Source organism: Hemicordylus capensis, chromosome 2, assembly GCF_027244095.1.
Source record: "Hemicordylus capensis ecotype Gifberg chromosome 2, rHemCap1.1.pri, whole genome shotgun sequence".
In the NCBI taxonomy this organism is placed as follows: domain Eukaryota; kingdom Metazoa; phylum Chordata; class Lepidosauria; order Squamata; family Cordylidae; genus Hemicordylus; species Hemicordylus capensis.
This window is the reverse complement of record NC_069658.1, coordinates 368,246,696-368,270,879: the sequence shown is the minus strand read 5'-3', so window position 1 is coordinate 368,270,879 and position 24,184 is coordinate 368,246,696. Positions and strand designations below refer to the sequence as shown.

Genomic DNA, 24,184 nt, shown 5'->3' with positions numbered 1-24,184 from the left:
ATCACAATCTATGCCGTTGAGGTGTCTCTATGTGTCCCTACAACTGTACCCGATCATATCGGTCCAGGCCTTGTGAAGTTGATAGCAGGGGACACACGGACACACACACACACAAAATGCCGGGTGATCTCATCAGCCTACTGGAAAGTAGGCTAAAAAAAGAATGAATGATTATGATACATATAGGCTGAAGTGGGAACAGTCCTGGGGGAATCTGTTTCCATAGAACAGTGGATTTAAATGTGCCAATTTGGAGATCTGGTATTAAAACTAGCAATAAAAGAAACCATATGAATGTATTACAATAGTACAATATCGCAGCAAGTGCTAAAATAGACATATTGGGACAATGCTGGAGAGACAACATATTGAATGCAGGATTATTGCACATACAGGGAGATTGCCTAAGTTCTCGTCTTGGGTGCAGAGTCAGCCGAAGACCTTATATACGTGAAGGCACAGATCTTCCTTCTTGGTGATCTTAGCTCCTGGTTGGGAACACCGGAGCTAGTAAAAAGATACAGGAAGTTTGTGAGTGTGTATTTGGTCTTCCTCAACTCCTTGGACTTGTAAGATCTTTAGGAAATAGTCCATGGCAGGTGTTGATAAAGGCCAGCGTATGTTTAATTACCAATTTTCCAATGCCCGAGAGACTACTGAATAAGCCAAACTAAATATAAACTATATCTTACAGTGCTTAAATGGCATCTTACAATATGTCATCCATTATCAAATTGGCATCACAGTTGATGATATTCTACAATGGAATATCAGAAAATTGCTAGGGTCAAAGCAACTTTTAAATTGAGATAAAACGCAAGGATATACAGCTTCAAAGATGCCTAGAATAAAATGGGAATATAAATGGTTAGGTGCATTAAGGATGTATCCCTTGCACACATTGTAAGGGTAATAAAGCTGGGTACAGATAAGAGACTAAAATCACTCATAATCCTCAACCAGTGGGAATTTTAATTGAAATAGGTGATTTTTTAGGAACACACGAGGACAAAATAAACCTCCAACAGACAGTCCTCCTGATAGAGATAATGCTATTCTTAATTTTAAATTAAATCCTAATTTAAAAGAATAATTTGGAGGATAAAGAGACTTTACTGAAAGAATAAGCTCCGGTTAGCTTGTTCTCTGATATGCCCCAAACATTTTTTTAATAAACTTACTCTTTGAAGGCAAGAGCCCCCCTTTGACTGCTCTCTCTCACTATATGCACAAACACACAAAGTGCAAATGTCCTAGATTCAAAGATCTCCAACGTTCAACTTCGTTCCTTTGATGAACTGCTTTAGCCAACAATTGTGCAAAAAGCTTTCCGATGCACAATCCCTTTTATTCCTAGATGAATGATTTTTGTAGCCCCGCAAAAACAAAGCGGTCCCAGATCTGACTCTAGTACCCCGCTTTGTTTCCCTTAGACAAATCAGTTTTTGGAAGAGCCCCCCTCCCTCCCCAATTCGAAGAAGCCCCAGTCCAACACCCCACTTGGTTCCCTTGAACTGCTTTTGTAGCCCTCCAAAAAGCGGGAAAGCCGCAGATTCACAGGCCACACCTGGGTCCCTGAAGAAACGTTTTTTTACAGCCAAAAACAGAGAAGCGCCCCGCGTTCTCTTCGACGAGCAGTGTTTTCATACGCAAAGACAAGCAAACTCCCAGGCCCATCTCGCTTCCCTCCCGTCCGAAGCGCCCAGCCTAGGAAGAGCGAGCGCAGCAGAAGAGGACGGCTGAGCCGGGGCCCTTCGGGGTTTTCTTTTCTCTCCACTCCCGCCGCGTGCCGCGTGCCGCGTGTGTGCGTCATCACGGCTGCGCCGCCTGGGCAGGGAGTAACGGCTGTTCTTCCAGTAAGAGGGAGGGAGAGAAGGAGCGAGCGGGAGCCCGCCAAGAAGAGCCCGGGTGAGTCCCCTCTTGCCTTTCTTCTTCGTCGTCCTTTCGTAGCAGTGACAGTGAGCGGGAGAAGGGTGCTACGGCTGCGAGGGGAGGGCGAAGGAGGAGCAATGCAGCAGAGCCCGTGGCGGCTCGTTCTCCTCCAGCGCCCTCTCTCGCTCTCCGGTGGCCAGGTGAGTGGTGGAGGGCGAGACTGCTAGTTTCTGTAAATATATAGTATTAGAACGCTCCTTTTCTTTGCCGTCTTGTGCCCCTGATGGAAGTCGTCTCTGGTTTGCGGAAGCCAATGTCGCAAATTTCTTCCGTTTATTAGGCTTGGCTCTTCAATCGGCCATAAAGGTAAAGTGTGCCGTGGAGTTGGTGTTGATTCCTGGCAACCACAGAGCCCTGTGGTGTTCTTTGATAGAATACAGGAGGGGTTTACCATTGCCTTCTCCCGTGCTGTATGAGATGATGCCTTTCAGCATCTTCTTATATCACTGCTGCCAGATATAGGAGTTTCTTAGCTGCCTTATATCGAATCAGATCACTGGTTACTCTAAGTCAGTTTTGTCCGGCAGCTGCTTCTTCAAGCTTTCAGGAGTGTCTCTCAGCCCTACCTGGAGATGCCAGGGGGTGAACCAGGGACCTGCATGTAAACATGCAGATGCTCTTCCACTGAGCAGTGGCCCCATCCCCTAACAGGGATATCTTACAGCACTCGCAGTCATGCATCCAAAACATCATTAGGTCTGACACTTATGCTAATTATAAAAACAAATGGGATAAATATTGCTGTGTTTTAATGGCATTAACTTACACTTTTTGTAATTTACTTTAACCTTGTTTGGTAGGTTTTATAAGTTAGAATGCTTCACTGAACAGTTCTGCCCATGTGATGCAGGTCTCCATTGAAGACTGGAGAATTTTCTCATCTTATGTATGAAGATGAGAGTTATGGGGTTTTTCAAAAGTTAACAAATACTGACAGATGTGTTTTAGTGCCACTTAAACAGCATTAAACCAAGCTTCCTTGGTTTTCTGGGGAACTTTGAGATGAAGCAAGTCAAAAAATGCCTAGAGCGCCGCTGGAGGAATACTAAGACAGAAGCCAACCGAGCATGGTTGCTTGCCTATGTTCAGGAGTATACAGTGGTGATAAGGGTGGTGAAATCGTCTCATTTCTCCGTGCTTATTGTGTCAGCGAATTCCCATCCAGCGGCTCTTTTCCGAATCACCTGTGTTTTGCTGGGAAGGGTTGATTCTGGTGACTTCAGCCTGGCCACTGTGACATGTTTGCTAGGTTTTTCACTGATAAAGTTGCTCGCCTTCGGTCAGATTTGGATTCCAATTGCTCAGTATCTGTTGAGGCTGAGTCTTGTGATACTATCTGGGATATCTTTGAGCTTGTTGAGGCTGATGATGTGGACAGGATTCTTGCCAGCGTGGGCACAGTGATCTCTAGCCCAGGCATCCCCAAACTGCGGCCCTCCAGATGTTGCTGAACTACAACTACCAGCATCCCTAGACATAATTTTTTGTGGCTGGGTATGCTGGAAGTTGTAGTTCAGCAACATCTGGAGGGCCACAGTCTGGGGATGCCTGCTCTAGCCTATACCCTTGTCTCTCCTGGCTCGTTAGGGCTGAGAAGGGGAATGTTCTCTCCTGGCTTTGGGAGACGTTTAATTCCTTTGTTCAGGAGGGGTTTGTTCTATCAGCCCTTAAAGAAGCAGTGGTCTAACCTCTTCTGAAGAAGCCTTCTCTCAACCCTGACAATCTGGATAACTACTGTCCAATCTTCCTTTTCTTGATAAGATTTTGGAGAAGGTGGTTTGTGCTCAGTTGATGAGAGTCCTGGAGGAGACTGATTTCCTGGATCCTTGCCAGTCAGGTTTTCAGGCTGCAGCACACACTGAAACAGTATTGGTTGCCCTGTTGGATGTAGGGGTGTGCAAACAGGTTTGACGTCAAACAGGTTCAGTTTGACAGTTCGGGGTTGAACTGAACCACCCAATTCGGTCCAACTCCGGACTGAACACCCCCAAATGGGGTCCATGAGCTTCAATTTAGTTATATATTTACTCCCCTCGGAAAAGTTCCTGGAGGTGGGAGGGGGAGGTCCCGCGGAGGTTCCCCTCCCCCTGTTGGCCTTCTTCATGCCCCACTTGGCCGGTTCGGCCGCTCTTCGGCCAGTTTTTGGCCTTCACCTGCCAGCCATTATGTAGAGGCCAAGTGCACAGGTGCATGGGTGAAGGCCGAAGAATGGCCGAACCAGCTGAGTGGGGCATGAGGAAGGCCAACGGGGGGGGAGGGGAACCTCCGCGGACACCCCCCGCCCCACTGCCTCTAGGAACTCCCCCAAGGAGAGTAAAGTTGTTGTTTTTTAAATCATTTATTTATTTATTTATTTATTTATTCATTTATACTAAAAAATGTCTGCGAACCCCCACCCTCCGGAATGGGGGGGATTTGAGGGAGTGCCAGACCGAACTGGCCAGGTTGGGTTTGAGGCCAGTCTAGCCTCGAAACGGGCCAGCCAGTTCCGTGCACATCCTTAGTTGGATGACCTGTATCATAACCTTGATGTGGGAAGCACACCTCTCTTGGTTCTGCTTGATCTCTCAGTGGCCTTTGATACCATTGATCATGCTTTCCTTCTGGAGCACTTAAGTTGGCTGGGTCTTGGGGACACTGTTCTTCAGTGGTTCTGTTCCTGCCTTACTGGGTGATTCCAGTTGGTGACGATTGAAGGTGAGTGTTCTGTGCTCTAGCCCCTTTCTTGTGGGGTTCCACAGGGCTCGGTCCTTCCTCCCATTCTCTTTAACATCTACATGAAGCTGCTGGGCTTGGTCATCCATCAGTTTGGGGTAAGTTTTCATCAATATGATGATGATACTCAGCTTTATATCTGTACCCCAGCCAAAAAAGTAATGCCAAGTAAATGTACTAGAGGAAATATATAACATAATGCCTTTTGACATTTGGTGATTCTAGGTTTTACCCTTATTTTGAAATACTTAGAATATCCAACAGTGTCTAGCTTGTGCCACGTGCTAGATGCTTGTGCCACACAAGCTATTCCTGTTTCATCTTTGGGGTATATGATAGTAGGCATGCTTTGGCACCCTTATAAAGTAGTTGCATGATAAGGCTTCATTATCAGCTACTGGGCCTATTTTAGTGTATTGAAAGATCACATTCTCAGTTTGTCTCAGTTTGAAGCTTACTCTCTATAGAAGAGGTAAAGGCCTGAGAGCTTAGCCAACAGGTATATCATATAGGGCATTGGAGTTTTGCGTCGAGTCTAAAATGAGCCCCCTCGATCACAAGGAGCCCAGTGGAAAGAGAAGGTAAGTACTACTCCCTCCTTCATATTCTTGAGAAGGGAAGTTTGAACAGTTAAATAGTTGACCAATACAGCCAGGACCTAAGTTTCTAATAAACAATCTCTAAATACTGTAAACAGCCAACCAAACCAGTTATTAAGATAGAAAGCCAGCAGGGGAAGGGGCACTTCCCAATGTACTGCACACAGTTTGCGTGTACGACTATTTGCTCCATGGGCAGAAGTCATGAGTGTGTGCTCAGTGCAAGTTGCAACTCTCAGGGAGCAGATTCGTTCCCTCAAGAATAAGATGGTGGATCTGGAGAAGCTTAGAGAGGCATATGGATGAGACCTTCAGAGACATGGTAGAGGCATCCCACTCCAAGGCTGATAGCTCCTTGGAGTGATGGAGGTCTCCGGAAAGGAGGGCATCAGTCTGAGGAAGAGGGGACCCCTGCCATGGACGATGAGCCCATATCCTCTCGCACAGGGGATACTCCTCCGGGGGGTGGGGGCCTCCTTGTAGTGGGCGATTCAATCATTAAAGGTATAGAGAGATGGGTCTGTGACCAATGTGTTGACCACATGGTGACTTGCCTGCCTGGTGCAAAGGTTGCAGACACGGTATGGCATCTAGATTAGGCTGTTAGGTAGTGCTGGGGAGGAGCCAGCTGTTGTGGTGCACGTCAACACCAACAATGTGGGGAAATGTAGTCGGGAGGTCCTGGAAGCCAAATTTAAGCTGATAGGTAGCAAAATTGAAGTCCAGGACCCCCAAGGTAGCATTCTCAGAAATGCTACCTGTTCCACATGCAGGTTCACTGAGACAGGCAGAGCTGAGGGGTCTCAATGCGTGGATGAAAAGTTGGTGCCAGGAGGAGGGGTTTAGATTTGTTAGGCACTGGGATAGATTTTGGGGGCAAGCAAGGCCTGTACAAAAGAGATGGGCTGTTCTTGGACCAAGATGGAACCAGACTGCTGGTGCTTAAAATCAAAAAGGTCTCAGAGCAGCTTTTAAAATGATGCCTAGGGAATAGCCAACAGGAGCTGGGCAGTATCCGGTTTAGCAAATGCCATCTCTTAAGTTGCAAGGGTGTAAAAGATTCAGATAAAACAGAAGGAGACAGAGTAGAACCACATAAAGAGCAGACAGAAGGCTGTGCTAGCTGGTCAAAGAGATCAAAGAGCCAAAAGAAAGATATCATACACCCACTGTTCCTTCTAAAGTGTGTGCACGTGCGCGAGCTCACAAGTTTTTGGATGTACGCTCAGTTAATTTTAGATTCCGCTCAGGTTGAATTAGGAAGGCCCCACTCTGAATGCAGATGCGAAAACACTAACTTAATACTGCCGCCCGGAACAAAACTCATTCTGCACAGAGATGAAAAAAATTAGAGGGACCACTGCATACACCAGGTAAGAACTCAACTCATTTATTTACAGTCAGTGACCAAATAAACTCGACAGCAAAGAGCAATACACTACAGGTAGGAGATTCATCGTATAGGTGCTTATATGCCAATGCCAGAAGCCTCCGAGCCAAGATGGGCGAGCTGGAGTGCTTTTTTGTTATTGAGGAAATAGATACAGTGGTCATAACAGAAACATGGTGGAACAGTGAGAACCAGTGGGACATTGTTATCCCTGGATATAAACTCTATAGAAAGGACAGGGAGAGGCACCTTGGAGGTGGAGTAGTATTGTATGTTAAAGAAGGGATATTATTATTATTACATTTATATCCCGCTCTTCCTCCAAGGAGCCCAGAGCGGTGTACTACATACTTGAGTTTCTCTTTCACAACAACCCTGTGAAGTAGGCTAGGCTGAGAGAGACGTGACTGGCCCAAAGTCACCCAGCTAGTTTTCATGGCTGAATGGGGATTTGAACTCGGGTCTCCCTGGTCCTAGTCCAGCACTCTAACCACTACACCACGCTGGCTCTCCATGGATAGAATCTAGAATCTAACAAGCTAGAAAACCTAGGAGGACTGGAGTCCTCCATAGAAACCCTGTGGTGACAATACAAGGCCTGAAAGGAAATGTGCTACTGGGGATTTGCTGTCGCCCTCCAGATCAAAATGCTGACAGTGACTGGGAGTTGCAGAAGGAAACCAGGGAGGTGTCAAGGAGAGGCAGGGTAGTATAATGGGTGACTTCAATTACCCACACATAGCCTGGGTAAATTCACAGTCAGGTAATGACAGAGAGGTCAAATTCCTAGATACGCTGAACGACTGTTCCCTAGGACAGTTGGTCATGTAATAAACCAGAGAGAAGGCGACTTTGGATTTAATCCTGAGTGACACCCAGGACCTGGTGCATGAGGTCAGTGTCATGAACCCTTTAGGGAACAGTGAACATAGTGTGATCAAATTCAGCATACATGTGGGGAGAGAACCAGCAAGGAAGTCTAACAAAGACACTTTGAATTTCAGAAAAGGAAACTTCTTGAAAATGAGTATGGTGAAAAGAAGGCTGAAAGGGATAATCAGGAGAGTCACTTTGCTCCAGAATGCATAGCGTTTACTAAAGTGAATTACTAGAAGCCTAATTAGAATGTATACCAAAAAGGAGGAAAGGTACCACCAAGACCTAGAGGATGCCAGCATGGTTAACAGGTAAAATCAAGGAAGCTATAAAGGGGAAGAGGTTTTCCCTCCGAAATTGGAGGGCGTGCCCAAATGAAGAGAACAGGAAGGAACACAAACTTTGGCAAAAGCAATGCAAGGTGACAATAAGGGAGGTGAAAAGAGAGTTTGAGGAACATTTAGCTAAAAGCATCAAGGGGAATAACAAAAAATTATTCAAATACTTGAGAAGCAGGAAACCTGCCAGGGAGGCGGTTGGTAGGGATGTGCACGGAACCAGCAGGGGGTGGCTCGAAAGCGAGGGGAATAACTTTAAGGATGGGAGAGGGTGCTCTAACCCCTTCTGCCACGTTTCCCCCACCGGCGCTACACTTCAAAAGGGTCCGGCGGGGTGGCAGTCTACTTCACTTCCACCATGTTGCCTCGTCAGTCCGGAAGTGACAGGAAGTACCCGACATGCGCATGCAGATGACACCAAACTTTATAGGGTAGGGTAGTGAAATCTGAAACCGATTGTGAGGAGCCCTAAAAGGATCGCTCTAAACTGGGTGTGTGGGTGACAAAATGGCAAATGTGGTTCATTGTTGGCAAGTGTAAAGTGATGCACATTGGGACGAAAAACCCAACTTCACATATACGCTGATGGGATCTGAGCTGTCGGTGACTGACCAGGAGAGGGATCTTGGGGTCTTGGTGGACAGCTCGTTGAAAGTGTCAGCTCAATGTGTGGCAGTTGTGAAAAGGGCCAATTCCATGCTAGGGATCATTAGGAAGGGGGTTGAAAATAAAACTGCTAATATTTTAATGCCCTTAAACAAAACTGGTGTGGCCACATATGGAGTGCTGTGCAGAATTCTGGTCGCCACCTCTAAAGAAGGGCATTGTAGAACTGGAAAAGGTTCAGAAGAGGGCAACCAATATGATCAGGGGCCTAGAGCACCTTCCTTATGAGGCAAGGCTACAACACCTGGGGCTTTTTAGTTTAGAAAAAGGACGACTGTGGGGAAATATAATAGAGGTCTATAAAATCATGCATGGTGTGGAAAAAGTGGATAGAGAGAAATTTTTCTCCCTTTCATATAACATTAGAACCAGGGATCACCCCATGAAATTGATTGCCAAGAAATTCAATTTATAAATTTAGGACCAAGAAATGGAAGTACTTTTTTAGGACCAAGAAACGGAAGTACTTTTTTACACAATGCATAATCAACTTGTGGAATTCTCTGCCACAAGATGTGGTGACAGCCAACAACCTGGATGGCTTGGGGATTGGATAACTTCATGGAGGAAGGTCTGTCAACGGCTGCTAGTCTGAGGGCTATGGGCCACCTCCAGCCTCAAAGGCAGAATACCAGTTGCAAGAGAGTAACAGCAGGAGAGAGGGAATTTGTCAGAAATTGCTCAAGGAGCTACCGTAATGAGGATGTACATTAAAGCTAAGGTAAACAGTGTTAGAGGAAACTTTCTTATTCCTGAGTGTTGGAAGGGAAGGAGCCTAGATGGATGTTGGCTTTGGTTACAGAGAGCCACTGTTCTTTGACAGCAGGGTAAGCTTTGGCATCCATGGAAATAGTGAACAGCTGCTTCAAGCAGCTTGAAAAGGATTTGCATTTCAATTATCTTGCCATGTGACTTTACCTATTCTGAAAGGCAACAGGATGGGTGACTGAATCAGCTGAAGCTTTTCAGTGCAGGAATAATTAAATTTTACTAGTTTAATGTTTTCACTGCAGATTTTAAGTTTACAATATCGTAAGATAAAATGCACTTGAAGGTGAGTTGCTGGTTTATTTTTTCTCTATAAGGCTTCAGAATGTTTCTGCGGGAGGTATTTTCTAGCTCCTGTATAAGTATTCTATCAATATCTGTTAATGTGCAATTGATTTTTACAGTAAAGGGTTGTTTCTTCACTTCACTTTCAAACCATCTCCAGTTCTGGCTTTCGGTTAGTGTTTGTCATAATGAGTTTTAAATAGTATTGAACAATGTTTGCTTCTGTATTTATACTAAACCTTTCCTTAGTGCTACTTCAGGATACTCAAAAGCGGGGAAATACTATTCATTTTAAACTTCAAAATGCATGGGCATTGCTGACAGCCAAAGGTGGAGTTTATAATGTAGATTATTGTCCTGTCACAAGCTATTTCGTTTAGTCGGGCTGAAGAGGATAAAGGCACTTGAATCCACTGCTATTGTGTGTAAGCTAACTTTAGCTGATTTCTTCATTACTGAAGGATGTTGGCTTGGCACTTCCTGTTAAATGTTTAAAACCCAAGTTATTTGATATTTCAGAAACTATAAATTTAAGATTTGTGAACCCTATCTTCATTGCCACTTGTTAATTTGTGAGAAGTGAGGCTCTATGTTTAGCACAGTGCCAGCCTATGACTTCTGAAGTCTGTCTTCTGTAATTAAGAGTTTTGTTTCTCCAAATCTTTTACCACAGATCCAAGCAGTGGAGACTGATAATGATATGCTTGTGGCTTTATCAATAAAAGCTACATTGCTTAAGACACAACAGGCTTAATATTTCTTACACTTCTTTCATTTTCAGGCAGTTTAAGTGTAAAAAAAATGGAGGTGGATGTAGACACAATCTCGCGTCTTCGATGCCAGCTCAAAGAAGCAGAGGAAGAAAGAAGAAAGGCAGCACAATATGGTTTAAAGCTGGTGGAGAGTGAAAACCTGTTGCAGAATCAGCTAGATGAACTGCAGAATGAAATAGTCACCATGACAGAGGTAAACTTTTAAACCCTTATTGAAACATGTTTTTACCAAGATTGAGTCTTTACCTTTACCTTTTTACTTTACCTTTTGATAAAGAATTCTGTATACCATAGCTGTTAATCCTTATATTTTGAGACATAACAATTTGGCCTAAAACCACCAAACCTAGAAATCAGATATATTGTAATTTTGACAACTCTTTGCAAACTATTTTCATAAATGAATGGCACACATGTCTTGCTTAATTGAGGCTGAGCTTTTAAATATGTTAACATGCTGGATGGCTACAGAGATTTCCTTGGGACTTAAATTGTAATATTGAGCCTTGCTAGAGTAAATGATGGTTTGTGCACTCAGTTAAAAATGGACTTAAATTAAAACTATTCTACAAGAAGAAGAGCAGTTGTGCCTGTGTGCAAGCATTGCATACAATATGTTCTTTTCCTTTATGCATTGTTTTCTGTGTACACTCTCTTCCCAGATTTCACCCCATGTGACTTCTGTTTATGCATTTCCCCAGTTCAGCTTGTTTTTCCTTTCCCCAATCCAAATAGAGTGGTATTTTCAAGGCTCTTATGAGAGTTGTTGCTCATTGTCTGATGGTGACAAGCATTAATACTCTTCCTAAGTATATTTACAGTGTTCATCTTCAAATATGCTTTTATTGCATACTAAGGTCACATCTTAATATACACTCAAAGCATGGTGTGTGAAGCGGCCTAGGTGGTATCCTGCATGCTTGTAGGGAAGGTATTGCATCTGGCCAAAGTGTGTGACTGGTGTTGCAAGGCTAAATGTTTAAGGAGAGCACTGGGAGAGAAGTCTGGATTTCCTAGAATTTGCTCCTGCTGTATGCACGCTGTCCATTTAGTTCAGTGGGCACTTCATGTTTTCATAGTACACAGCTGATGGTCAAAATATTTCCATTCAGGTGATATTTTTGTCGGATTAACTTTGCTGTTCTATAGGGATTAGGGATGTGCATGAATCACGATTCGAGGGGTGATTTGTAACACATCCCCTGCACCATTCACACAGAGGAGAGCAGGTCCATACCTGTGCCACTGTTGCCACTTCATATACCACGGCACTCCTCCCTGCTATTTTTGCGTGCCAGTGGCGCTTTCCCCCAGCTGTCTCCACATGATGATGGCATGTACATGTGCATCAGCCATGTGCATGTCAATGTTGTGCTGGGGGAGAGTGCTGCCGGTTTCACAAAGATAGCTAGGAGGAGCACCACAATTCAGGAAGTGGCAGTGGCGGAGCAGGTATGGACCTGCTCTCCTCTGTGTTAAAGGGGCAGGAGATGTGTTATGAATCACTCTTTGAACTGTGATTTGTGCACATCCCTAATAGGGATAGCATTTCTAACTGCTTCCAAATCAACTTTTGTGTTTGAAATAATCCTTGGGTCAAGATCCAAAGAGGCCTGCATGTGCAAAGAACTTCTGTGTGCACAGCATGAGTGATGATGCCTCTTTATGTTGTACAAGATACCACTCTGGTTGGTTTTCTGACCATTGGGTGCTGGGTTTTGGCAGGCAGAGGAGACAAGGAGGATGTATAAAACTGACCAAGGCTTGTGCTCTTGACCACCTCCATGAATGCCTAGTGAAGTGTCTTACTACTTAAAAAGAGTTGTCATCTGTTTTGCATTGCAGTATATCTTTGTAACTTGAAGAGGTTACAAAGTGGCTTGTGTGCTGGGTTCTATGTACCTGAGCATCAGAAGCCTCACTGTGTGGAATTAACCCTGCACCATGGATTGTGGCCTACTACAAATTCTATATAATTCCTTCCCCCACCCCGCAGAACTTTGAACAAGAAAAGTATACGCTCCAGAGAGAAGTGGAATTAAAGAACAGAATATTAGGAAGTGTAAACCTTGAATGTGAGGTTCTTAAGCAGCAGCAAAATGTGCAACTTGATACACTGCGCGAACAACTGGAAAGACGGCATGGACAAGAAATAAATGAACTTAAGAATAAGGTTTGGGATATGCATATATATCTTAAGTGCAAGTTAGTTGGAATAACTGATAACCATGACATGTGATTATTTGGTGTTTGTCCTGGATAGGATTGATAAAACGGTCTTGAATCTGAAGAACTTTTCCAAGCCATCATAGTGCAAAAGAATTGATGATTTAGGTGCTTTGTCTGCTTGATTAACAGTGTGCTAGAATAGCAGTGTTAATTGTTGTATTATTAAGGTTTATTTTGAACCTTAACAAAGAGAGCTCAAAATAGTTTACAAAGGAAAAGGAAAGAAAATATGGTTCCCTGTCCCCAAAGGGCTAACTGCTTAAAAAGAAACACAGAGGGACACACTAGGAACTGGGAGGGATGCTCTGCTGGGATGAATAGGGACCGTTACTGCATCCCTGTTAAGTATGAGAGAGCCACTCTTTTAAAAGGTGTCTTTTTGCCCAAATAGCATGGGTAATTGGGATTTTATTAAACCGTTTGGGATTCTCAACAGTAATTTTTCTTGAAATGTTATGTCTAACTATTGTACAGTTTTGGCTGAGTTGAAGTCTTAGGGAAGAGAGCTTGTTTTTGGTTGGCACGTTCTGGCTGGGAGGCCACCTGGAAATGCCGCATTAAGTTGCATGGTGGAAGCAGTTAGATGGTGATTTGATATGTTTAAATAAGGGATTCTAAACAAAGATCCCCCCACTCCCCGGATAATATATGTCCTGTTTCTAAGGTGGAAAAACTGAAATCTGAGCTAGATGAAACTCTGCTTAGTGAGAAACAGTTGAAGCACAAAGTGGATCACCTGAAGGAGGTTGTTACGTCTAAATCGGAAGAACTGCGAATAATGTCAGAACGTGTACATGAAACCATGTCTTCAGAAGTGCTCAGTCTTCAGCTTGAGCTGATGGCACTTGAACAGGCAAAGGTATGGAACAAATAAGTCTGAGTAAAGTATCCAATACATGCTAGTGCTACTACTATTACAGATAATTAGAATTTCCCCTTCTCTAAATGTTTTTAAGGAGGACCTAAAAACATGCCTGTTTAGCCAGGCTTTTTGCTTATTATTTTAAAGCTTCGGATTTGAGAGCTTTTATTTGTATTTTTAAATTGTTTTAATCATGTTAATATTTTAATGGTGGTTTTTAGATTGTGATTTCTGTACGGGACAGTATAGAAATGAACTTAATAAATAATAAAATGTATATGCCACTTTTCAGCAAAAGGATCTCAAAGCAGTTTACATTGGAAAAAGAAACAAAATGATCCCCTGAGATCATGCACATGAGCTGCGGGGAAGGCAGGAGCTTGGAAGATGAGCAGCCGCTGTTCCTCCCCTCCGCTGCACCATGCACCCACACAAGCTGTGGAGTGGCAGAGGGAGATGCTGGGAGCAGGAGGACTTCCCTCCCCGCACATCCCAGGGTATCTCAGGGCATAAGCTCTGCAGCTGCTTCGCGTGGCCACTTGTTGTCTCCAACTTGCTGCCAGAAGTGGTGGTTGGCCAGGGGGCAGATGTTTAACTCGGTGGTGATCATCCAGACAATTGCTGGCCGAGGTTAAGTGAACCACAGGTTGGCTTAAGCTCAGCTAAACTCCGGGTTTCAAAGTGGGGCTTGGTGAAGGTGCAGTGCCAGGCGCGACCTCGCTCTTTGCACTTCACATGCGCAGCCTGACCTAGGCTAGGCTGCCCTGAATACCCTTCCTGTCTCACAAAGTTCTCATAATCTAAAAACAAACAAACCAGAAAGTAGACACCAGCAACAGCCACTGGAAAAATGCTGTGCTGGCAAAAATAATCTGTTTTGGCATCCTGTACTTTTGTGGATAAATGAAGAGATGTTAGCTATGTAGAGCAACATCCTGCTATGTAATCCTAGTCCGGCCCATATTTGTTCTTGCTTTAGTACTATTACAAGCAATAGAACTTGCATTCCATTCTTTGTTTTGGGCTGCGGTCTCTGTCTTTTTGTACAGATGAGTGAAGACAAAATTGTATGTTAGAAAATACAACAGCTTGGTGTAAGAGAGTGCTAACTAGGAACTTAATTTTGTGATAGACAGATCTTGAAGACAGGTTACGTGATCTGCAGTACAGCAAAGAGCAGCTGGAGCTTGGAAATGGCAATCTCACTAATCGACTGGCACGTCTTGAAGAGGAGAAAGAAGAAAGGGAAAAAGATCTTATTTCTTACTGTAATGCATTGGAGGTAACACATCAAACTGTTGACAGGCAGACATAATATTATTGGCATTAATACTAAAATAGTAGAGATTACTTTATAATAGGGGTTTTTGGATAGCTTTTTTAGCTGATTTAAAGCTGAAATATTCTGTTGCATATGTTGAATAATTTTACTTCATATGAACTTAGATTATTAGATGCAATGGTGAAACTGCTGCTAGTGATACTTGATTGAATGCTCCCTTAAATCTGATTGGTAAATAAAGTAAAAGTGGGCAATATTTTGTAGTGTGTGGAGGAGGCTTAACATTACACACGTGTGTACTTGTCCTCTCTCTCTCTCCTTGTTCACACTCTCTGCTTAGTTGTTTGTTCTGTGAGCCATTTCCATAGAGATGGTTACAGAGAGGGCCAGTGGATCCACCACTACAATCCTGCTTAGTCTGGGGACCCTTTTGTTGAATGGATTTGTTGCACCACTGGAAGTTTGATTTGGCCTGCAGTAAACTTTCTTCATCCCATCCTAACCCACCCAAATCTGTCTCATTTTAGGAGCATACTTGCAAGCCTTACCTTTTGGGAAGTTATGTCTGGTGAAGCTAGCGTTCCTTTACTTGTTGTGTAGTGTTTTGGGAGTTGGTGTTGCCACCAGATAGATCTTTCTGCACTCCCAGGTTCTTTTGGTTGAACTCATAAGTAGTGGCTGACATTCCGAGCAATGTTAGAAGTACGTAACAAGATAACCAGCAAGACAATATGATAAAGGCATTTATACAAATCTACATACATCACTGACTATCGTTGATTATATCATTGTTCCTCATATTGTCTAGACAAGCATATAATGTGTCCTAGATGCTAAAAAAACAAAATTTAGCTACTTTATAGATGACATAGGAATCTCTATCCTCTAAAAGAAACTTAACATAAAAATTGTCCAAAAGTCCCTGAATGGTAAAATCAGATTTTGATAGAAACAGCACCGCAATAGAATATGAGCTTCTGTTGCGATCTCACAAGGGCATTGCCACTGTGAAACAGGTATATGCTGAAATCTACCTTCCAATAATGTTGAACGAAGGGCATTGAAGTGAGGCCTAGAGAATGCCCAGCAATATTTGGTGTATGTTAACTATGAAAGAGTGAACTAATCGTAATAAAGATTGTCTCATTGCATTCTCTTTCTTCCAAAAGGACTGTTTGACTTTAGAAATATATCCCTGAGGTCTGCACAAATGGCAAACATTTTTCTGAAGCCAAAAAGTCCTTTTGAAAGAGAACAGCAGAATCCTCTGTGACTGCTTGGAATGTGCGTGCGCGCCTGCCTGCCTGCATCTGCTCAGCAACATACTGGAGTGAGCTGTGCTACGGAGCCTTCTGCGGATGCAGTGCCAGTTAAGACTGCTTGGAATGCTAGCCAGTCATGTTGACCATCTTCATACAGGTCATTGTTAGTATATGTTTGTAAATGGCAGGCTGTAAGCATCCAAGAAATTGATTTCCCAACCCTGCAGAACCTACACATCTGAAACTGTGAGTTGACTGTATGCTTAAAATAGAATAGGAGCTTTCATGGTTAGCAGTGTTGTGAGAGAAAGTACAGACCATGTCTGGGGAGGCATAAGTTATCTCTGTGTCTTGGTGTGTGTTTGTGGGTGGAAATAGGCTGCCTGTGCAAAATTCTCCTGTGTTTCCTTCTTGGGCAGGGATGTAGCTAACTAGAGATGGGGAGGGGCTGAGTGCCTGGAGGCCTCAAGTGTTCTGGGGCTGCTCATCCACACCACTGGGTGCTTGGCCCTAAGCACCCCTCCACTGGGTGCTTGGTTCCAATTCGTGCCTACTCTCTGGCAGCTGGCTGATTGAGGCAGAGTGCCCTGATCCTAGTGAGAATCCAACTATCCTTTAAAGTAGGCCTGTCCTCACTGTCATCAGGGCAGCCCTGCCACACTGAGTCAGCACAGTGACATAATCTAGTTGTGTTAGCTTGGCTAGAGTGGTGTGGAGTTGAGGTTGAGCAGGCACTTGCATCCCAACTGGTAGGCACTCCTCGTTGTTGCTGCCTGGCGATGGTGGGAGGTCCTATCTTCAAACCACCATGCCTCAAGGAGGCGATGGTAAGACAATTATTTAAAAAGCCCTCCCTTGATTCCTCCAACCTGGATAACTATAGACCTGTTCCTAACCTTCTCTTTTTCGGCAAGGTGATAGAGCGTGTGGTGGCATCCCAACTTCAGAGGGTTTTGGATGATACAGAATATCTAGACTCCTTTCAATCTGGCTTCCATGATGGATATGGGACTGAATCTTCCTTGGTTGCTCTAGTGGATGATCTACACCGGGAGCTTGGCAGGGGGAGTGAATTCCTGTTGGTTCTGCTGGACCTCTCAGTGGCGTTCTATACAATCAACCATGGTCTCCTTTTGGACCACCTCTTGAGTATAGAGATCGGAGGTACTGCTTTGGAGTGGCTTTAGTCCTTCCTCGGGTGAAGGGTCCAGAAGGTGGTTCTTGGGGAATACTGCTCGGCCTGTGGAGTCTCACAAGGTTCGGTTTTGTCCCCCATGCTGTTTAACATCTACATGTTATGACCACTGGAAGAGGTCATCGGGGGACTTGGACTGTTGTCAGCAATATGTATACAGATGACACTCGGCTCTATTTCTCCTTGTCAGCTGCTCCTAGAATCTCAGTGGATGTCCTGAATCGGGGGCTGGAGGCAGTGATGGGTTGCATGTGAGCTAATAAACTGAGATTGAATTTGGGCATGATGGAGGTGCTGTTGGTCAGTAGGAGAGCCAGTTAGGATGAGGAGATTTGACCAGTTCTGGATGGGGTTGCACTCCCCTTGGAAGACCAGGTATGCATCTTTGGGGTATTACTGGACCCGGCTCTGCTTTTGGAAGCTCAGGTGGAGGTGGTGGCCAGGGGTGCCTTTCCACAGCTTCGGCTAGTGCACCAGCTGCATCCCTTTCTCAAGAAGGTCGATCTGGCCACTGTTTCCCACACCTTAGTCATGTCACAACTGGATTGCTATAACGTGTTGTACATTGGGTTTCCCTTAAAATCTTCAGAAACAGCTGCTAGTGCAAAATGCAGCAGCTAGGATTTTATCTGGTGCTGCCAGCTGGGGTCATACTACACCCATTTTGAAAAAGCAACCTTGGCTGCCAATTTGTTTCTACGTCCAGTTCAAAGTGCTAATTTTGACCTTAATGCAGGCCTGCTCAACTTAGGCCCCAAAGCTATTTTTGGACTACAACTCCCATAATCCCCAGCCACAGTGGCTAATAGCCAGAGATTATGGGAGCTGTAGGCCAGCATCTGCAGGAGGGCCGTAGCTGAGCAGCCTTGCCTTAATGGTTTGGGCCCTGGATACCTGAGGGACTGTTTACTCCCAAGGGTTTCTGCCCACTCGACAAGGGCATTGGAGGGGGCTCTGCTTTGTGAGTCGACAATGCGCGGGTCTCAGTTGTTACCAGAATTGTCCTGGAGCACTGGCTAGACACTCCAACTATGCTTTTGGCTTAAAGTTGGAAAATTAGCTCGGATAGCTGAACAGTTAGGTTCCAGTATCAATTTGAACAAGTTTTTGTGTATTGGATGGAATAAGAAGACAGAAATACAGTTTAGAACAGGCCTGTTCAATTTAGGCCCCTCATCTGTTCTTGGACTACAACTCCCGTAATCCCCAGCCACAGTAGCCAATAGCCAGGGATTATGGGAGTATTAGGCCAACATCTGAGGCAGTTTCCAAGAAAGCCCCCCCCCCCGGAAGGTGAGAGATCTCCTGTAAAACAAAAGTTTAAATTGCTGCATGGACTTAGTCATCTTTGGGTATAACTTGCCAGACAAAAGGGCAAGAGTAAGCTTTGCAAATGTGTGTATGTGGTGAATAGCTTATCTTAAAATGGAGATGTCTTTAGATGCCAAGAGATGCACACCTATAGTTTTTAATGAGCTGGTGTCATAATTCCTGCCATAGGAGGAGAGGGGAGTTTATTTGGGTTGAATCCTTGCCTGTAAGGATTCAACCTAAATGTGCCGTTATCTGTTCTGCTCCTGAAGAGTGCTTTCAAACGGTTAAAAGGGAGGATTTTTCCCCTGAATAGTTTATCTTTTGAGAAAAGGGTCTGCTTTCAAGCTGATGGCACGTCCTGTTTTAGTCTTGTTCCTGTCTTGACTCCAAAGCATGTTGCCCAATTCTTGCTTGTGCTAGTGACCAGCTGTGAACCTTTGCCAGACCCAGGCAGGGTGAAAAGTTCATAATAGGCACTCCGATCCCATAGTCTCAGGCTGTATGTATAATACCGTCCAGAATAATAGAAAGGTGCTCTCTGTTTTATCCCAGAATCAAGTGAACTAGCAACTAGGGATGTCCCCGTACCGGTCCGGAGGCCATTCTACAGGCCTCCGTCCGGAACGGTCCGGACATGGGTGGTTCGGGTTCGGATGATCCGGGGGGGGGGGGTCTTTAAGAGCGGGGGGAGGGTTTACTTACCCCTCCCACTGCTTTCCACCTCTGGCGTCCGTAGTTCTATTAATAATTGGGGTGGCAGGATACCTCCCTGCTGCCCCTTTCCCCGCTTGGCTGGCTGCTGGCGCTGCGGCTATGCTGTAAAAGGCTTCAATGTCGTGCGTGCTTCACGTCTCTAGGCAATTTACCTAGCTTAGGCAGTAGTAGTAAAAGATTTCTGCCCATTATTTACAAGAACATTCATTATTCCTCCATATGCATATGTAAAAGGCTTCAATAAGCCTTTTTCGCGTGTGCACATTGCGCGCGCGCTTCACATCTCCGAGAAGGAGGTCATCTGCGGACTCTGCAGGTGGGTGTGCGTCTGACGGCCCCAGGACGGGGAGGTGAGGGGGCTGCTGTAACTGTGGTTGCAGCTGCGGTGGCGGTAGAGAGTTTTTCGTGCTGGGCCCCGCGTGTGCTCCGCTGGCGGAGGGCAAGGACGAGGTGCTGCTTGCGGTGCTAGGGCGGTGGAAGGAAAGGGGCGCGCTCAGGGCTCGGGCCATGGGAGGCTGTGTGCTCCCTTCTCCCCCGAGGCGGCTGGAGGGCCGGCAGCAACAGTGGGAGCATGTGGGTCTGTTTGTAGGCATGCACGTCGCGGAGACGTGAAGTGCGTGCGCGAAAAAGGCTTACCGAAGCCTTTTACATATGCCTATGGAGGAATAACAAATGTTCTTGAAAATAATGGGCAGAAATCTACTGCCTAAGCTAGGTAAATTGCCTAGAGACGTGAAGCACGCGCGCAACATTGAAGCCTTTTACAGCGCAGCCGCAGTGCCAGCAGCAGAGCCAAGCGAGGAAAGGGGCGGCAGGGAGGTATCCTGCCACCCCAATTATTAATAGAACTATCGGCGCCAGAGGTGGAAAGCGGCGGGAGGGGTAAGTAAACACTCCCCCCCCCGCTCTTAAAACAATCCCCCACCCCAGTGCCGGACCGCAGTTCCACGGTTCCGTGCACACCCCTACTAGCAACACAGCTGTGCATGCGGGACAGGGCCTTCTCAGTTGCTGCTTCCAGACTTTGGAATGCTTTCCCAGTGGGCATTCACTCCTCAGTCTCCATCATGATTTTTAGAAAGCAAGTGAAATTGTCTTTTTATCCAGGCATTTATATGAGTGTTGTTTTTGTTGCTGCTGTTGCTTTGTATTTTATAATTATAGGGTGCATGTTTTTTAAATTTTGAATTAGATTTGTGTTTTTATATTCCAATTTTAATGTTTATTGTGTAATATTTTTATTAAATTTATTGTTAAATTCATTATTTTTATTAAAACAATTTTAATATGTTTATTGCATGTTATATCCCAATTTTAATATGTTTATTGTGAAAGTTCTATTAATTAGTCATATATTATTGTTAAATATTTTGTAAACTGCCTTGGGATTGTGTTAATGAAAGGCAGTATAAAAATCTAACAATAAATAGATAGTGCCCTAGGGCCTATCCAACCTATCTGTGCCACTGTTCTTAGGTTGCAGTTTTTCCTCCTCCTTCTACTCTGGTCAGTGAGAAGTGGGAGATGCTGTTTGTTTTGCAATGTAGATAAGATGCATAAATAAGAACACTAGAAGTGGGGGGGAAACAAAACATGTGAAGCAAGGGTGTAGTTAGATTGTAACATGATTCTGCCAAAATGTAGGTAATTATGATTATAATAATGGGCATTTAATGTTTTTTCTTGACTTAACACAGAAAGCCCGTGAGGTGAATAGAGACCTTCAGATTCAGCTTGATCACGCATTGCAGCAGGCCCTGGATCCTTCTAGTAAAGGCAATTCTTTGTTTGCTGAGGTATTGGTCTTAACGTAATTACTAGAAATGCATGTGCTAACTAATTTTAGCAGGTGTTTCCAGTTGGTCACTTCAAAAACTGACCATTGTATTTAAATCCCTTGTACAATTTTTAAAACCAGAAATGTACTTTGAGCAAATATTTCAACTTGATAGCTCTAATGTATTCACAGGATATCCCTTCCTGGTTGAGATATTTCAGGAACCACTGTAGTGCTGCACAAGCCTCCTGGATCAAAAGCAATTCAATATGTGTTTGTGAGTGATGAATTGGTGTAATCGGCACTGGAGCTACATATCCCCATGATGGTTGGTTATAGTCCAAAAAACCCAGCAGAATTAGTACAAGTGGCATAGCTATGGTAAAGCCCAGCCAGTCTAGCTAGTATCAAAATACCAGTGCAAGTAACTCTTCTTTGAGGCAGTTACTATCCAGCTTCTTCTGCAGGAGCTGCCATCAGAAAGTACTAATTAAGCTCGACTGCACTAGGGGTGTGTTTGTGTGTGTGTGTGTGTGAGTGAGAGGGAGTTGCTGACAAGTGAGGCTCTGTTTACTGCTGTAAACAAAAGTAGGAGTTTGTTTAATGGACTGAATTTCTATTAATAGGCGCATTTGTTATAGTTAAGTATGTATTAATCTGGTGTATGTTGGTGTCATAACTCCTACCATAGCCAGAAGAGGGTGGGGGGCGGAGTTCTCTGGGGGGAATCCTTGCATGTAAGGGAGTAACAGTAGGCTGCCATCCACTTTCTTTTAATCTGGGACAAACCACTCTTTCCATAGAAGATTCCTTGGGGGTGGGGGTGAGGAAAGTGGCAAAACTCTCCCTAGAAGGGGCTGAGCATTCCTAGGCCTCCAGAGGCATGTGACTAAGGCAGACCAACAATGAAGAGTAGCAGACTTCACCAACAAATGTTTATTATTAGATTAAAAGAAAAAGAATATGCAATAAGAACAATTGTCTCTTCATAAAGCAGATTGTAAGAGTGAGAATTTTAACCAGATTCAACCAATACAGTATGGTCCCTATCTTATTACTCACAGGCAGGGATCTTTTTATTTATTAGTCACAGGCAGGGACAGGCTGTCTCCAGCCTCCAGGCTGTAGCCTTCCCATCTCCCTAGCAGCTTCTCAGCCAGCTGCTTCCTCAGGACTCTCTTGGGACAGAACAAACAAACAGAACAAAGCTTTCTCTTCTTGGCTGTGATTGTAGTTCCCACCCAGTCCTCTGGATTGATCCTCTTGTTTCGATTTCCCTGGGCTTTTCTCCTTCTTAGGAAAAGCCCACCCTTCCAGCAGTTGCTCTGAGTGAGGCCTAGACTTTCCTCAAATCCTTCCCATCACTACAATTGGTAATATAGTAAAATGGATAGTCTTGCATCTTACTACTGTTACTGCTAGGAATATTTATATACTGCTTTTCAACAAAAGTTCTCAAAGTGGTGTATATAGAAAATAAATGAATAAAATGGTTCCCTGGCCCAAATGGGCTCACAATCTAAAAAGAAGTATAAGGTAAGGATACTGTGCTAGGGTTGGATAGGGACAGTAACTCGCTCTCTCTGATAAATGTAAGATAATCACTACTTTAAAAGGTGCTTCTTTGCTCAGTTAGCTATTATAGCCCAAAGTATTCCTTAATAAGCTTAGCGTGAAACACTTATTTCAGGTTGTCTGGCAAATAATTCATTTGGTCGTTATCACTAAGTTGGAGAGATCTTTGTTAAAAGAATACAGAAGCTGCACAGCAGAGGCATTGTGTTACCATCTATAGTATTAGATGGTTTGAAAGACACATTGTCTCTTCTACTGTATCTACAGGCTTCCTATGGAATCTTTTACTTGCTGTTGACTTCTAAATGTATTAAGTTCTAAGCAATGTGTGCAACAATTGTCACTAATATGTTATAGGTGGAAGATCGTAGAGCAGAAATGGAGCGTCAGCTGATCAGTATGAAAGTAAAATACCAGTTGCTACAAAAACAGCATACTTTCACTAGAGAACAGCTTCAAAGAATGAAGGTATGATTAATCCATGGTTTCATTTTGTCAGAAAACCAAGAGTGTAGGTATAGGAGTTAAAAATATGTGCTTGTATTGTATAACAATAACCTTTCTATTTCTTGTACCCAAGAAGCAATTTGTGTTCTGAAGTCTCTTCTTTGTTACTTAAATATTCTTCTTTCCCCCCAGCTGTGTGAAGATAATCTCATCTATTGAGATTTTTAGCGAGTAATTCATCTATTGTGAATTATTGTTATTGTAGATCAGGTAGTCTTCAGTCATGATGTAAGCAGTTCTCCTGCTTCTAGAGTGCTCTTAAAATTCTTAGTTCTTGCACTGCTTTAAATTACTACTACTACGAATATTTATATACCACTCTTCAACTAAATTCCTTAAAGCGGTGTATACAGAAAAATAAATAATACATAAATAAGATGGCCCCTGTACTCAAAGGGCTCAGAATCTAAAAAGAATCTTAAGGCAGATATCAGCAACAGCCACTGGAGGGATGCTGTGCTGGAGCTGGATAGGGCCAGTTGCTCTCCTCCTGCTAAATATAAGAGATTTACTGCTTTGAAAGGTATATCTTTGCTCAATTAACAGAGGTACATTAAGGGGTAAATTAAGCTTTATATTTGTTGAGTTCTTAAAGAATGAGCTTCTTTAAATTAAAAAACAGTGGGCAGGTTGTAGTAAACATATCCTCTACAGCAAATACTACTACGACTACAGATTTATATACCGCTTTTCAACAAAAATTTCCAAAGCGGTTTACATAGAGAAATAAATAGATAAAGGTGGTTCCCTGTCCCCAAAAGGCTCACAATCTTAAGAGACACAAGACACCAGCAAAAGTCAATGGAGGGGAACTGTGCTGGTGGCGGATAGGGCCAGTTGCTCACCTTCTGCTATATAAAAAGAGCATCACCACTTTAAAAAGGTGCCTCTTTCCCCAGTTAGCAGGAGTTAGTCCAAAAGGTTCAAGAAGCAAGTAATAACAATAAAATCTTTTTGAATAGGGCCAGATCTCTCTCTCTTTTTAAAAGTCCTATGGCAAATGGAAAGGGAAATATAGAAAATTAAATCCATTTTCTTAGCAATAGCAGCCCAGTCATGGTTGATCTTGGTGCTGTGGTTTTGGTAAATGCTGGTATTTCTCAGGCAAAAGTATGCTTGAGGAGA

General features: G+C 43.9%; 1 protein-coding gene and 1 long non-coding RNA gene across 5 annotated transcripts in view; one reads left to right on the top strand and one right to left on the bottom strand.

Annotated features, from left to right (window-relative positions):
- Window positions 1-277: 277 nt before the first annotated feature.
- LOC128345094 (uncharacterized) lies at window positions 278-1,706 on the bottom strand. The gene is made up of 2 exons (XR_008316262.1): window positions 1,568-1,706; window positions 278-507 (listed from the first exon to the last, which is right to left on the bottom strand). It is a non-coding gene; the product is annotated as an uncharacterized LOC128345094 (long non-coding RNA).
- A 54-nt stretch (window positions 1,707-1,760) lies between these two features.
- SPDL1 (spindle apparatus coiled-coil protein 1) overlaps window positions 1,761-24,184 on the top strand; it is a 41,630-nt gene continuing 19,206 nt past the window's right edge. Inside the window, exons 1-7 of one of the 4 annotated variants that reach the window (XM_053296480.1) lie at window positions 1,761-1,908; window positions 10,351-10,535; window positions 12,339-12,515; window positions 13,236-13,430; window positions 14,566-14,715; window positions 20,898-20,996; window positions 22,910-23,020. In XM_053296480.1, coding sequence (XP_053152455.1) covers window positions 10,371-10,535; window positions 12,339-12,515; window positions 13,236-13,430; window positions 14,566-14,715; window positions 20,898-20,996; window positions 22,910-23,020 — 897 coding nt within the window. In that variant the 5' untranslated portion in view covers window positions 1,761-1,908; window positions 10,351-10,370. The other 3 variants (XM_053296481.1, XM_053296479.1, XM_053296482.1) reach the window with 3 other exon arrangements.